The sequence below is a fragment of the Strix aluco genome, chromosome W (assembly GCF_031877795.1).
Source record: "Strix aluco isolate bStrAlu1 chromosome W, bStrAlu1.hap1, whole genome shotgun sequence".
In the NCBI taxonomy this organism is placed as follows: domain Eukaryota; kingdom Metazoa; phylum Chordata; class Aves; order Strigiformes; family Strigidae; genus Strix; species Strix aluco.
Genome location: NC_133970.1, coordinates 5,029,622 through 5,045,627, shown reverse-complemented (window position 1 = coordinate 5,045,627; position 16,006 = coordinate 5,029,622). Strand labels below are relative to the sequence as shown.

General features: G+C 44.0%; 1 protein-coding gene across 6 annotated transcripts in view; it reads left to right on the top strand.

Moving 5' to 3' along the window:
- LOC141917554 (ubiquitin-associated protein 1-like) overlaps positions 1 to 10,917 on the top strand; it is an 84,722-nt gene extending 73,805 nt beyond the window's left edge. For 4 of the 6 annotated variants that reach the window (XM_074810814.1, XM_074810811.1, XM_074810813.1 and 1 more), the window contains 5 exons: positions 147 to 1,076; positions 5,047 to 5,082; positions 5,522 to 5,719; positions 7,195 to 7,296; positions 8,747 to 10,917. In XM_074810814.1, the coding sequence (XP_074666915.1) occupies positions 147 to 1,076; positions 5,047 to 5,082; positions 5,522 to 5,719; positions 7,195 to 7,296; positions 8,747 to 8,899 (1,419 nt within the window). In that variant the 3' untranslated portion in view covers positions 8,900 to 10,917. The remainder of the gene's footprint in view (positions 1 to 146; positions 1,077 to 5,046; positions 5,083 to 5,521; positions 5,720 to 7,194; positions 7,297 to 8,746) is intronic. The other 2 variants (XM_074810816.1, XM_074810817.1) reach the window with 2 other exon arrangements.
- Positions 10,918 to 16,006: the final 5,089 nt, after the last annotated feature.

Below are 16,006 nucleotides of genomic sequence, written 5' to 3'. Positions count from 1 at the left end.
GATGCTGGGAAAAAATTGATGCCTGTCCATAGCAATTCATGTAGCTCCTATTCTATGTTACTTGTGTTGCTGTTAGAAGTAGTAGTGGCTATGATCCTTATAATTTATCTTTTTTCTCCTCTCCTTTCCCCTCCACCCTTGGTCAGTATGACTTCTCACTGGAAAAGAAAACAGTTGAGTGGGCTGAAGATATCAAAAAAATTGAAGCGGCTCAGAGAGAAGCTGAACACAAGGCAGAAGAAGCGCTAGCGAACTCAAAAGCAGCTCCAGAGGTCAGCAACAAAATGGGGTTCTCAGAAGGACCTTGCCCTGAGGCCATGCCTCCTCCTATTAACCCCATTCTCGCTAGCCTACAGCACAATAATATTCTTACTCCCATGCCAGCCAATAGCAGCGCTGTGAAGCAAAAGGTTCTCAGTCCACCTCGTCCAAAAGCAGACTTCAACCCAGCTGATTTTGAATGTGAAGAAGACCCATTTGACAAACTGGAATTAAAAACTATCGATGATAAGGAGGAATTAAAAAATATTCTTGAAATTCATGTCGGTACTACTGGGCCAATTGTTGCCCAGCTGTTAGATAGTACTTTGCCCAAAGGAGGGTCTGAGTCTGTGTTGCAAGATGAGGAAGTTCTGGCAACTATAGAAAGGGCCACGTTGGACTTCAAAACCCTTCACAAACCCAATGGCCTTATCACTTTACCGCAGTTGGGAAACTGTGAAAAGGTGTCCTTGTCTTCCAAAGTGTCCCTGTCCCCTATCACTTCAGTGAGCAATATCAAATCCCTGTCCTTTCCTAAACTTGACTCCGATGAGAGTGATCAAAAATCATCAAAGCTCACGAGCACTTTCCACAGCACTACCTGTCTCCGCAATGGCACTTTGCTCAGCTCTTTGCAGACCTGTGCTCAGAGTAAAGCTAGTGAACTGAATGGACACCATATGGTTGGTCTTTCCGCTCTAAATGAGGACAGTGGCATGGAGACATCAACATTATCCTCTTCATCCAGGATGCCTTCCCTGGCTGTGTCAACAGTTTGTAAAGAAGAATCATCATCTCAAAGCACAGCAACTATGGTAAACATGCAATAGATTAGAATCGGGGTTGCTGGGGAGATGTGGAGGTGCGGAGGCAAATGTTGCTTCTAAAATGTCCTGTGGTTTTAGGTTCATTTAATGGGAGTGGTGTGTAGGTCATGTGTGGTAGTTCCTCTTCATTTACGTGGCAAATTGATCAATCGAACAGGTCTTCATGCTGGCATTTCTGAACCTCAGATTATTATTCTGCAGGTTTCCTCCAAATCTGGTATTTTTAGACCAATTCTGGTGACTTTTCTTTCAGCTTTTCAGCTCTCGTTCATAGTTGCACACCTTTGAGCTAAGTGTATGAGATCTTCTTTGTACAGTCCTGCATTCTGTCTTATCCAACTTAGATATATCAGATTCTGAACTGCTCTTAGGTTTTGAGTTAAATCTCTGCTAGATTTGTTCCTCGGCTTGCTTTTTTATTTGCTGGAAATAATGGGAAATGCAGGCTTTTCAAGGAATAGAAGCAATAACAGATTAAAAAACACTCACGTGCTATGTTATTCAGGGAAGAAAAAAAGTGCTTGCAGTTGACCTACAGTGAAAGAATTGTTTGTCTTTTTTTATTTTCTTCCCAAGACCCTTTTAAAATCTAACCTTTAAAAGGATGAAAATGATGGTGGTCTGAAATCTGGTATTTACCCTCTTCCTTGTAAAGGAGGGTGGAAGGATTGCTTTGTGGATACCAAAAGCAGTCTTGAGGATCATCTCAGATCACTAATGTTACAGTTGGTTGCTTTACAGCTTTGAGACAGGAGTTTGATACTTCATTTCCTCAAACTTGTAGCAAGTTCTAAAATTACTTTGGGGACACTTAACTTCACACCAGCTGTTGTCTTTGTCTCTTTGTGAATAAGAGCAGAGATTTGAGTAAGCTTGTGGACTTTTTTTTTAAAGAACCTAAGATCTGGACACCAATACTCATGAAGCTTAGTAGAAACTGTGTAGTCAAATCCTCTAGCTGGCTCTAAAATAATCTGGCCACTTCTGTCCAATATAAGCAGTGCTTCAGTGGTTCTGTGGCCTTACTGGCATACTGTAGGTTTTTGTGTGACACCATGTTCTCTGAAACAAGTGACACTGCTTATCTCCTGTTGTTCTTTCCTCTTCAGGCTTAGGTAAATGCATTATTAATTGCAAAATACAGTATTCTGGCAACTAGTGTATTTGTCAGAGCACAGCAGAACAGCTGTTTATTGATCACTAGAACAAATTTAATACAGTAAACTTTGGCAGAAGCAGCAATGCACTGAGCAAATGCTCACTGCTACATATCACAGGTTTGAGAGGCGACTGTATGATCATATGTAGCTCAGAGGTGAAACCTCAAAGTATGACACATGACACATCTCTAGGGATTAACATGAAAGATAATTTACAACTAGATAGATGGGCATTCAGATGGGCATTCAGATGGCCAAATTTTCACTCTAATTATTCAAATCTCTATACTGGATTAAAACTTATTAAAGACCAAGAGGGAAGGTGTATTCTCGAGAATGCTGTAAGGGAAGATACAAACTCATAAACAAACAAAAAATAGTCTTGCTAGGAGAAGTAATAAAGATCTTAATTTGAAACTATTTCTGCTTTGGAAGTAGCAAACCAAGAAATAAGTATGCCGACAGAAGTAGTTTTTTCTGTTTCAATTCCAAGACTTCAGAATATACTTGTTTCATATTTCCACAAAATGGTCCCAGTGGCTGGAAAATGACAGCTGAGCTGCAAGAAATTGAAGTAAATGTAACAAAAATCCTCAGAGTATGAAAATGGTAGAAGGAAGTCAGTCATCTTTGTGGCTGGAAGCAGAAGGGTCATGCGCCCCATTTCTTCAAGGTTACACAAGAATAAGCCTGTCTTTTTTTAGAAAGCCTCAGGACAATTATATGTCCCAGTGATTTTATATATACATTTTTTTCTCACAAGACTAGAAATTGTAACTTCGGATTTGGAGTTACACTGGAGTTTATGCTTTACCAGTGAATTGGATCTATATTTTTTTGGATGGAAATAAACTTGTGATTTCTCTGAGGCTGCACTGATTCTGTCCTGGGTTGTCCCCTCTCCTCTGAGTATTTTTTTGAAGCTCACTGGTTTGCTTTTTGCAGCATTGGCAGAGGGAGAAATGACTAGTGGAAACAACAGGTTGGAATTAAACAAAGCTGGTCAGAGACCCGATTAGTATGATGCATTTTATTTAGAGAAATCTGATAACAGGAGGATGGGGCACTCCTGGTGGACCATTCAGAATATATACCGCTGCAGTAGTGTGATGTGTGTGGGCACACCAGCTGCAGGCAGGGCACCCAGCCTCTGTATGAAGTCCCTAAAAGTAGGCACAGTGTGCAAGCACATACTGAAAGCACTGCATGTCTGCTGCTTGACGGCACTGAAATGCAAGTTTAAAGATGTAAGGGAGCACAGCTGCTGAATGACCAGTCCTGGCTTTGTCCCCTGCAATTCCTTTAAGTGTTTCCCTCCTCCACTGAAAGTCACTGACCACAGGCACAGGTTGTCAAGCTCAAGTGGGTTGAGGAAGAGGAGTTGGGTTTCCTAGACTCTTGAATTTCTGGTGTCAGAAGCAGTTTTGATTTTCCTGGCTGCAGCATCAATAACAAAGCATCATCCTTCAATTTGATAACCAGCTGATTTCAGGGCTACTCCAAACCCCCATTTCAGTGTGTCCCATATTCTAGTGCTTTTTGCTCTGGCAAAAGTGGAGGAAGGGGGTGTGTGAAGAGCTTTGAACCCCTCTACCACAATGAGGAGAGGTTCTTGGGTAAACCAGTCCATCAGACTGAACACGATTTCTTGGGCTTTGTCTCCTGGAAGATAAATTCTTACCCTGGAGATGAAAATTGGCAGAAATGCAGAACAAAGCCCTGTTTTTTTTTTTTTTCTTTCTTTTTCCCCCTCCCCCCCAATAGATGGAATTTGCCAAAATCCTAATATATATTCTCAAAATTGTTTTTCTATAAACAGTTTTTTGTTGTTGCAAGGGTTTTTGTTTGGTTTGGTTGTGGGGTTTTTTTTCTGGGTTTTTTTGTTTGTTTTTTTAGTTTGGGCCCAGAGAAGGCTTTTATGAAAGAAGTGGACAAGCTTTCAAGCAATCTATGTTGTCTTAAAAAGGTATTAAGGAAGGGCAAAAAATGGAGGCTCTTGGTCCAAAGTAATTTCTTGCAGTCTTTTCTAATTTGACTTAAAATGCAGGAAGACTTTTAAATGGATGAATTGAAACATGCAGATTTGATGGGGCAAAGTTCTGACTTTGTACTGCTGTTATCTTGGGCGAAGTAGTATAAAGCAGTGGGTTGGTTTTGCCCTCTGGCAGCCTGGTTCTGCAGAAACGGAGCAAGTGTACAGCAGGGAACGTTACCCAGCCTTGTTGGTGTACTGGGAATGGGACAAAGTGTTGGGCATTGGTAGAAAAATCACATGCTCTTTTTAGCCAGTGTGCCACATTGCTCATATATGGCGTATGAAATGCAGTGCTTTGAGAGTAGAAAAGGGGTATATGTTTCTCTTACCCCTTCTCATGGTCAAAAAAACCCAAGGGAAATCTCTAGGCAATGACTTTAAAATTATCACTGTCATTCCAGCAGCATAGCACTGGGTCAAGAGCTGAACAGGAGCCAGCGTGTATGAACATGTAGCAGTCACAGTGACAGAATAAACAAGCTTACAATTATTATGAGGGGGGACACATCCTTCTTGGAGTATAATCTGGTTTTGTAGAGTGCTGAGAGAAGAAACGATCCTTATGATGGCTATTCTATAACTCCACACAACTGCATAACATCTGCATCTCACATGTGGAAGCCTGATCAGACCACAAGTCTCCCTAGTATGGTAGATTTATTCCCAGATCTCTCCCATAAAAACCCTTCTCCCCCAAATGTAGCAAATTCTGCTCACTGGTGCATAATGTTTATAGTCATCTTATTCGTGTGTTGTCCAACAGATACACCCAGACTACAAGGAAACAGAAATCCCTGTGGTAAGTTTCCAAATACCTGTGTACTTGCACTGGATTGTGTTTCTGAAAATCTCCAGAAGTAGTGTTCCTTTGAGTACAGAAAATCATAGGTGATGAGTAAACTTGAAGCGAAGGAAGCAATCTCCATGCTTCCTCTGAGGTATAGGATTTGACTATATCATAAGGTTTGGTATTGAAATGTTTTTGTTCATCGGTAGGAGAGGGTATATTGTGAAGAATCTGGGTTGTTGATTGTTGATTTGAGGGTAGAAAGAGTATGGTGGGAGTCAGACTATGCGCACTGCTTGGTTTCATTCTAACAATGAGTAACTTCCCAAGGGCAGTCTAGAAAGCCTCTTGGATTAATTACATGGGGTATCCTGGTTCTGCGCTAGCTAGAAACAGGATGTGGGGATACAAATGATGACCATCACCTTAGCCTCTGGGTTTTCCCCTTTAGGTAACACACCAAAATTTTCCAGTGTCTAAAGTGCCCAATAACACCAGCTGCACAAAGCAGTCGGATGGCCCTGCTCCTGAACTGCAGCATGTCCTCTCTGCTAGCGAGACGCAGTGCGTAGAGATGGTCGTCAACATGGGGTACTCGCCTGAGAATGTCCTGAAAGCCATAAAGAAGAAGGGACAGAACATAGACCAGGTAAGATCTTGTGCAATGGGGAAGAAACCCTTGATTGGATGTTGATTCTGCTGAGAAACAACCTTGGGTTTGCAAAATGGATAGGGGGGAATACTTTTATTCTAACAAGGGGTTGCAGCCTGTAGCTGCTGCAATATTAACTGGTAGAGAAACTGTCACCTGGCAGTAAAGGCTCCCAAAACCAAAGAAAGGAGTGTCTGTGCATGTTTCTGATGAGAGACTGCTTGAGTCAGCCACACCTGTGGGTGCTGGGTTGGAGCTGCACTGAGCTTGGGGTGGGCCCTTAGCTCCACATGAAGCTGGGAGAGGTACTGGGCCTTCCCAGGAGCCACAAAACCATCCAAAGGAAGCTTAGCATGGCTCTACACCATGCTTAGTGCAGTGCGACAAAAAAATCAGCCAACTTTCCTTGTTCTGAGCACCGGTTATGATGCTGATGTCTCTCCTTGTAGAGAGAGATTGGCCCCTGCAGGCTTACGACAGCCCTGAAAGGCTCTCGCAAGGCACCACTGACCAACTTTCTTTTGTGTGCTCTGGTTGTGGTGCTTCCTGCCTCAAACGCTTGCTAAAACAAGGTCATATAGCATAAAGTGCTGCAGGGTGAACTGTGGCTCTGGGTCTTGAATCCACTTCAGACAAACATTTTAAAGCAGGGAGAGTGTGGCCAAACTTTCCATGCTGACCCTAGGCAGGCTGGGTGCTGCACAGAGCATCACCTGGCAGGACTGCACCTGTTGCCTGGAGAGGAGTGTCCCAGTGACTTTTGCTTGTGGAGCTGATCTGCTTGCCTACTACCTATGCATTGAGAGCGGTTTAAACTGTGTGCTGGAGTGAAATGTAGTATCAAATAGAAAAAATGTCCCTTGGGAGGGTGGTTTTAAATCCTGCTATATTTGTAGGCTGCGTTCTTTTGTGTACCTAGCATTACCTATATGACCTTTCCCTGTACCTCTCAAAGCTGAGGACAGATAAGAAATTTGGCAGCAGTTTCTGGGTATGTGAGCTAAGACTTGCAGCTCACTCACCAGTATGCTGAGTTGATCTTAAAAGGCTGACTGCTTTCATATTGCATCAGCTCTTGTAGCTGTCTGAGAGGAAGCTAAAAGATGACATATCTTGACTGCTGGACCTACAGTTTCATTTTAAAAACTTGCAGTATAAAAAGCACAGTTAAACTTCTGCTCAGTGATCAGACACGGAAGGCTAAAGATAGACTTCTGAGACTGTTTTGACTAGAATGGAAGATGATGTTCAGAGCTGGTAGGACAGCACAGGAGGACAGGGCTCGTTTGTTTTCTCTGAACAAGCTCTTGCATAAAGAACATCTCAACTCTACTAGGAAGAACTTTATCTAGTCCCTGGTGAAGCCTGGGGTAGAGTCATGCTCAGCCCCTCTGCATGTACAGAGACGGTATTCAACCGCATGCTGTGAATGCCACTCTGCAAACTTAGTTTATTTTCTTCATTCCCCACAGGTTTTGGATTACCTATTTGCACATGGACAGCTCTGTGAGAAGGGCTTTGATCCACTTCTTGTTGAAGCTGCTTTGGAAATGCACCAGTGTTCAGAAGAGAAGGTGAGGGTGCAGTGTGCTAAGGAGTAGAGAGAATGTGCTGTGATGAGGAATTCCAGCAGCAGTTTCTCTGGCTGATGTAATTCTGGCTTTCATGGTAATGCTGCCTTGTTTCCAAAACTGACTGACTGCTGAAGGACATCCTTGCAGTGATAAAGTGATATGTGTTAAAGCATTAAAATTCTTCTGTGTTGCTTTATCACTCTCATTTGCATGCATTTTTATGGGGAAAGGATTTTTTAAAGACCTTGCTTATTCTGGTTGTAATGTTTTGAACCCAGAGTTCTCTTGTAGGTGAGGTGGTTGGTACAGAGACAGTTAGTTTCAGAAGCAGCAAATTATCTTTTGAACCCTGCCAGTCTGCCCTGACCATGAATTTTCTCCCTTGTACAAACGCATCTGCCTGGCTGCTCAGCAAATCGGGTTAATGCTCTCTCTGGAAGAAGCTGGAAAATATATTTTCTGGGGTCTGGTTCATTGTCTGCTGTTTTACCAGCACCAAAAGTACAGAGGCAGGTAGCCAGGGCAGAGGACATCAGGGTCTTTTATAGTTTGCCAGCCTGTTGTGTGTCAAGTTATTATATGAAATCTTTAGAGGTGCAACCCAACTCCCTCAGACATATATATGCCTTCCTGCCTTTCTTGGACTTAGTGATGAGCTTGCAAACAGAGGAACAGCAGTGTGAAGATGGGAGAAGTGACTGAGTTCAGGAAACACATTTGCTACTGGCTTAACCCCAAAATTGGAAATGGCTAATTTCCTGATTGCCCATTTCAACCTGTTTTTTGGTGTCATGTCATGTCTATCTGTATCCCATCCTTCCCCCCCCCGAAATGGAGTGGAGGCCCTGTAAATGGCAGAGGGTTCATAAAAGTCTGAGCAGTTGATTCACTACTTGTTACTTTATTTTTTCAAAGCTCAGGGAGGATTCGTGGTTGATGTTTGTAGTATTGTACACAGTGTGTCCAATAGGATTTGTGCTAATCCCCCAAGTTTGCCCTAGATCTGAAGAGCCATTTTGATAGCAAGGGCTACTGTACTGTTCCCAAAGTCAAAGTAACTTTAAAAAAATTCAGATGCAGCAGTAGCTGCTAGATGAGGGAGCAGGGTGACATTAATCAAAGTCCAAATTAGGTTAGGCTGATAAGTTTCCTACTGGGAGAGGCACCCCCACAGACTGAGCTTTGGTGCCCTTGCTGAAGAGGATTTTGGAAATGTAGGACTGCAAACACAGGGGACTGAAGGTGAGGCTCCATGAGCTACTGCACCCAGAGCTCTGCTGGCTCTGGTGTGAGTGGACTTTCTCCAAATGGAGCTGGAACAGGCTGTACTTGGGGAGTAAGAATCCACCCTGTGGGGTGCCCAATCTCTGAAGACTGTCTCTATGCTAAACCTCCACCAAGCACTGATCCTCTTTTCTCTTGCAAATAATGGACTGTCTGTGTCTTTCAGATCACAGAACTTCTCCAACTAATGAGTCAATTTAAAGAAATGGGCTTTGAACTAAAAGACATTAAGGAGGTTTTATTATTACATAACAATGACCAACACAACACTTTGGAAGATGCTTTGGAAGATCTAATGGCCCGTGCAGGAACCAGCTGAAAACACATTCCTGGATTCTCGGTGTGCAACAGAGCAGGACTGGCCCCGCCACCTTCACATCCAGTGTGACTTGCTCTCAGCAGAAAGGAGTCCGGCTTTTTGCATACAAGGGAGAGTGACTGAGCAAGCCCACCCACGTGCATCACTAACATTTCTCTTTCCGCTGAGAGCCAACTTTCTTAAATTAAATTTTTTAAGTGTCCTTTCCTAAGTTTCCTTTTTCCAGCTTGACCACGGAGAGTTTAGACTGCCCAACCTCTACTGGAATTGTACATAGGTAGAGACAGGAGTGGTTTCTACCCCTCACTGTTGCACTGGAGTTGGGCAGAAGAATACTAAGTTGGTTCTGAAACTAGGATGCTTTGGTTCTTTGAAGCTGCTTTCACGGTGTCTGCTTGTACTGAATTACTTGACTGTGTCATAGTCCAGATTAACTGGTTAAATTTGACCTTTAGTGCAATGGAGTTTTATTTTTTGGTTGAAAGTCTGTAGCTTAGTAAAACACTGGTTCAGAAACTGTTCCTCTGCATAAAGAGAGAAGCTGTTCCTCTTGTGGTTTTTTTTTACCCATGCATCCAACACTTCTGCCAGACATGAGCATCCAATGCTCAGTGGTATGTAAGTTCTCTTGAAACAGGTAAGCTGTGAACTCTACCTGGACCTGCAACTTGTGTTGGTTCTTGAACCTGAAGGCAGAGAACTGGGGCTCAATATTCTTAATCCCCCAGGTCTGTAGGATATTCAAGAAAATGCCCTTCTAGGAAATCAGTTATCTTTTTGTTTTAAATAATACTCAGTGTGATGCAGGAGGTTTCTTTCAAGCACTTTCTTTACAACCAATATACTCACTGCATTAGTTCCTTTTCTCACACTGCTATAGAATTACATAATAACATCTAGTACTAGAAATCAGGTTTTGGGTTGGTTTTGATAGTTCAAAGTATTGCTTTGTACATTGTTCAAGTTCTAAATACATAAAGCATCAGCAATCTTGAGGAATCTTTAAAGTAATTTGCTAAATATTTTGATTCTGCAGAAGAACAACTAATAAAACCCTCAAATATAACTCCCAGTCTCATGGTTCCCATCTCTCATGCTCTTTGGCTTCAGCAGATGAAGAACTTGCTGGATCCTGCCAGCCCAGGTGCTGCCTGTTCCTGTAGGCGCATATGAACACTGTGTTGAGCAGAACAACCAGAGGTCTCCAGGCAGATGGCTGCAGTGGTGATATGTGCTGCATTTTTCCTGTGGCTTATTTTTGGTTTGTTGCAAAAACCAAGCCTGGGGTTCCAAACTCATGTTACAGCATGGAGCTGGGAGCATTGGACTTCAGGAGGGGAAAATGACTCAGCTTGTTGCCTCAGTTTAGGTTTTTCAGTAGGAGGTTTTAGTTCATCAGGACCCTGAAGGAGATGACATTTGTCTACATTATGTTGTTAACTTTATATGACCAAAACATATAATTTGGGTCCAGTGTTAACTCCTGGAATTCTCTGTGAGGTGCTCAACTACGTTAATTACATACATTTACTTTAAAAAATGATGCTGTGGAGAGATGTAGCTGGTAAATATCTAGATGGATGATGAGTAGGACCAGGGCAGATTGCCTTGCATTGTATCCTGTAACATTGAGCTTCACCAGCTTATAGTAGTGGGGCTGAAATTAAAAGTTGTCTAAGAAGGACATTCAGCAGCTGGTGGGTCAGCAGCTACTGCCTCTGTGGGTGCAGGTAAAGCAGTTGTCTAGCTTTCCTTCCCAGGTGAGAAATGTAGCAGTTTGAAACAAGGAAATGGGGTTCCTGATTAGTCAGAAAAGCTGGAAAACAAAGCTCAAACTGCTTTACTGTCACTGCTGAGAGCATTTGGTTGTGTTGCTTGTTTTGGCTTTCTCAGAACTAATATCCAAACAAGTTCCTGTCTGGTACTAGACAGTCCTCAAGGGGCAAGAAGTCTTGCCAGCAAAGAAACAACTCTTTACACCAAACTGCTGAATAAAATCATCTCTTTGGTTGTGTTAATGTGTGTTAAGTTTTTTCATGGTCCCCCCACTACAGTAACCACTCTGCTTATGGAGACTGTTGTAGAGGTGAGAGCAGAGAGGTGAAGATGGGAAGCAATACCTGTAAAGCTGGTCTCCCCCTTCCAAAGGGATGTACCGGTCTGTGTCTTCCCTGGTGATGCTGCTCTTGCTTTGTCAGTGAGGTTTCTGGATTTACATCTGTATTGGGTTTGCGTGGCCAGGTTTTGGTAGCAGAGGGGCTACAGGGGTGGCTTCTGTGAGAAGATTCCAGAAGCTGCCCCCATATCCGATAGAGCCAATGCCAGCTGGCTCCAAGACATACCTGCTGCCAACCAAAGCTGAGCCAATATGGTGGTAGTGTCTCTGTGGTAACATATTTAAGGGGAAAAAACTGCTGTGGAACAGCAGCCAGAAGAGAGAAGTGAGAATGTGTGAGAGAAACAACTGCAGACACCAAGGTCAGTGAAGGAGGGGGAGGAGGTGCACTTCCCCTGCAGCCTGTGAAGACCATGGTGAGGCAGGCTGTCCCCTGCAGCCCATGGAGGTTAATGGTAGAGCAGATGTGCAGCCTGTGGAGGACCCCATGCTGGAGCAGGTGGATGTGCCCTGAAGGAAACTGTGACCCCCTGGAGAGCCTGCACTGGAGCAGGCTCCTGGCAGGACTGTTGGCCCTGTGGAGAGGAGCCCACATGCTGGAGCAGGTTTGCTGGCAGGACTTGTGACCCCATGGGGGACCCACACTGGAGCAGTCTGTTCCTGAAGGACTGCACCCTGTGGAAAGGACCCACGCTGGAGCAGTTCATGAAGAACTGCAGCCTGTGGGAAGGGCCCACATTGGAGAAGTTCATGGAGGACTGTATCCTGTGGGTGGGACTCCACACTGGAGCAGGGGAAGAGTGTGAGGAGTCCTCCCCTGAAGAGGAAGGAGCAGCAAAGACAATGTGTGGTGAACTGACTGCAACCCCCATTCTCTGTCCCCCTGCTCTGCTTGGGGGGAGGAGGTAGAGAATTTGTGAGTGAAGTTCAGCCTGGGAAGAAGGGAGGGGTGTTTTAATATTTAGTTTTTATTTCTCATTATCATACTCTGATTTGATTGGTAATAAATTAATTACCTCAAGTCAAGTCTGTTTTGCCTGTGACAGTAATTGCTCAGTGATCTCCCTGTCCTTATCTTGGCACACAAGCCTTTTGTTGTATTTTCTACCACCCTGTCCAGTTGAGGAGGGGAAGTGATAGAGTGGCTTGGAGGGAATTAACCTGGTGGTTTAGGGGAGAGGCACTTCTGAAGAAACATGTAACAAATGACACAATGTGATGACTTGAATGTTGGTTTGGGCACTGTGCATCGCTGTCATTCTCTCCTGTCAAGTTACAAAGCTCAGCCTGGATGTGGGGAGGTCCTGCTGATAGCTGGTGTGAGGCTGGGCTCTACCCTGCTGCTAGATGGTGAGATGATGACTGCATCCCTGGTCACACTTGAGACCTTAGGGCTTTTCCTTTAGGTTCTCAGATCAGATTGATTTATGTACCTGACACTTGGTGCTGCTTTAACTTTGTCAGAGGTTGTTCTGCCTTCTTGTGCTAGCTGCTGCCAGATACCGAGGTCTGGGTGCCTTTGTGGAAAGGCTTGTGAGGAGAAGTGTAGAGGCAGAGCCAAACTGGTGGTTGTTCTTTGAGCTGCCTCCTACTGGTTCCTGGATAGCAGCAGCCTGGTAAGGACTCTTGACACTGAAGAGCCATCAGTCACCCACACGGCAGCCAAGGGCTCCCACTCTGCCTGCACATAGCTGGAGACCTGGTAGGATGAGAGGTGACACTGTTGTCACTGCCTTGTTTTGAGGGTGACTTTTCTGGGATCCTACTGAAACAAAGAGCTTCACTCAACAGTCAGAATTGAGTATAACTGTCAAGCAGGGATTCTTTATTCACAGCGCTGGGCAGTACTGGGGATTGCTCCACCACGAGTGCCGTGCTTACTAACAAAACTCTCTGACCAATATACACAAAAAGCATACATATGCATCACATCTCCTAGAAAAGGCAGTCTTATGCTAATGGCTTCTCAGAATTCATTTACATAGTCTGAGCATGCGTAGTAAAAGTAGAGTGAGGGTCTTCTCCCCTCCTTAGGGGTCCCCACAGCCTTTCTCACACTGTCCGTTAGTGAACGTTAGGTTTCTCATGTCCATATGTGGGCATGGAGTGACCTCATCTGTCCTTCAGCTCCTGTTTGTTCCAAGGAGGTTAGTTCAGACCAGCTTCCAGTCACTTATCTTGGCACTGGCATCTTCTTAGACACTTGTTTTTTAGGTTCCAGCTATTAGGGGTGCACTGAGGGATTTTTTCAGACTGTCCAAGGTCTGTCTTATCTTTACTAGGCAAGGAGTTAAAGGTTTCAAAACATCTTACAAGTGGGTAATGACTATAGAGGGTAGTTAGAAAAAAGTATAAATGAAATTATATACATTACAGTAAAATACAGGAAAAATAAAAGCTAGTAAAACACAAGTGATGGTTAATGTTAAAACTAAATGTCCTACTTTACAGGTCCCTGTACATTAGCAATTTCAAGTACACTTGTAGCAACTTCCCTTCACTACAGTCTGTCAGGCAGTGGGAGCTGCAGATGCCCCCGTGCCCCAGGGCTGCAGTGTGCCCCAGGTGCCCTTTGGCTGGCCTTGTGGCTCCTGCAGCAGCTTGACTCTGCCGGAGCACCCTTGGGCAGTGCAGGTTGCTGACCCCAGAGCCTGCGTCAGCAGCTTTTCTTCACAGTGTGTATCTGGGCAGCTCTCCATGCTGGGGAGACCACTGCCTTCTGCCAGCAGTGCAGCAAAACCTGGTGCAAGGGTCATTCTGCTGCTGCCGCAGGCTGTTCACGTTGGCTGCTGGTGGCTGAAGGACAGCTGCTGAAACACCAGCTATGTCAACAGCCCAGGTGTGAAGGGGATCTCATACCCATTCCCAGCCCCAGTTAATCTTTTGCAATTGTCACATCCCAATTTCTTGGGATGACAACTCAGATTTGCCAATTGCCAGGTCAGGATTAAGGTGAAATGACACCAGGGATTCAATTCGCAAAACTCAACCTTTATTTGTTCACAGCAGATATTGCCATGAAATTTTGTCAGTAAGCCTTGCAACCTCTGCAACAAGCAGTAAACTTCATAACATACACTGACAAACCTTACAACATACGCTGGTTAGTGGCAGATCTTATAACATGCCCCAACAAGTGGCAGACATGCCCTGACAAGCATTGCCTTATACAGGGATAGAGAGTGAGCGAAAAAAGGAGAGAAAAAGAATGAGAGAGGCAGGGAGGGAGAGAGAAAGACAAAAAAGAAAGATTTCACCAGTCCTGATTCCAGCATTGGTCCAACCAGCCCAGGGGTCCAGTTCCAGAGGGGCACCACCACCCAGGGCTTTGACTTGTGTCCTTTTATAATTCCTTGCCCCTCCTCCGGGGGTGCACTTGGACTCATTAAGCTAATTAGGCATCATGAGTAGTCTATGCTTCTAGAATTCTCCTTCCTTTGGTGCATGCATGGTTTGTACCTTCAGATTCTTCTGGAAATGAGTCGGTGGGCTTGGGGGTCGTTGGTGAGTTACTCCCCCCTCCCTGCAGGTATGACTATTGTCTGACCTTTCTTCTTGGCGCATGCATCACGAAAACAGCTTGTCTATTGGCTCTTTACAGAGTCGCTCAAGATAGGGAAGTTCAGCCCCAGAAAAGTGCGATCCCACCTCCACGGGCCCCCCTCCTCTTGCCGTGTCTTCCTGCCATTACCTGCACAGCCCCGGTGTTTCCATAGAAACTGTTTCCTTTACCAAAGCTCTTTATGGATATTTGAGATATTAACTATGGTTTCATCAGACTATCACAGCAATCAAAAATTTTTACAGGTGTTTTGATCATATTTACTTTTAAACAAATTTTACCAGAGTTCTGTAGTAAATTGAATTTTATTTTAAGTAATGTCAATTATTCAAATAAAATTTACTTACTGTGCCTTTTCTAGGGCTTCCCTCTGTGGGGATGAAATCCCGTGCAGGCCACAGGAGACAAGACCACAGCCAATCAATATGATTGGAAGTCAAGCTCAAAGCTTTATTAGCAAGCAAGCCCTTATATACTCTTGTGCCTTCTAAGAATACCAGCAAGCCCTTATATATTGTTGTGCATTCTAAAAGTAGCTCCCCTCGGTACTTTCCACAAACATTGCTACCCGCACACAGCCAGTAGATAAGTTCCTGCTTTTGCAATTCCATAAGGTCCCTTCTTTATCAGTTTCTTCCTTAACAAGCACATTCTTTTCTTCTGGCCTTCTTGTAACTATTTCTTGTTTTCAGACGTCGTTAATCTTCTGACCCGAGTGCTGGTTGTACTTTTCCATTGTCAGTGTGGGCGGAAAGTTCAGTAAGCCAGCATGCACACCCACATCTCCCCCCTTTCTTTTTATTAAAGCCTCCATGCTATTTTCCACACAAGACAGACAACATCTCATTAAAACAGGAAGACAACATATCAATAATCCCACTATTATTATTGGTCCTGCTAACATTCGCAAAAGCTCTGTAATCCACTTTGGCCACCCTAGACTTCCTAAAAACTCATGCAAAGGAGAGGAAACTTGCTGAATCTTATGCATATTATCTTGCAGTTGCTGAAGCTGATTAAATATCGACTGAGAGTGATCAGAAAGGTTCATATAACACATGCCCTCAAATTCTTCACATCCTTGTCCTTGTGCCAGTAACAAAAATCTATAGCCGCTCTATTGTGCAAAACAGCATGCCTTACGCTATCTACATCCATCAACAAATTACTTATTATAGTAGATGTTAAATTAAATTGTTTTATACTCCAACAAGCCATTTTATTCAAGGTGGATAGGGCTTTTGCAACCCCTACTCCTGGGGCCAAGAGAGAGGCAGCAATAATCTCTCCAGGCCTCCATAATTCCACTTGGTTTTGGCAATCTGGGGTGAGTTCATGATGTGTTATGGCTCATTTTGATCTTTGATGTTTTTTAAGATTTCTTATACTAGGGGCAAATAAAGTCAGCCTTCCCAGGTAGCACAGACCT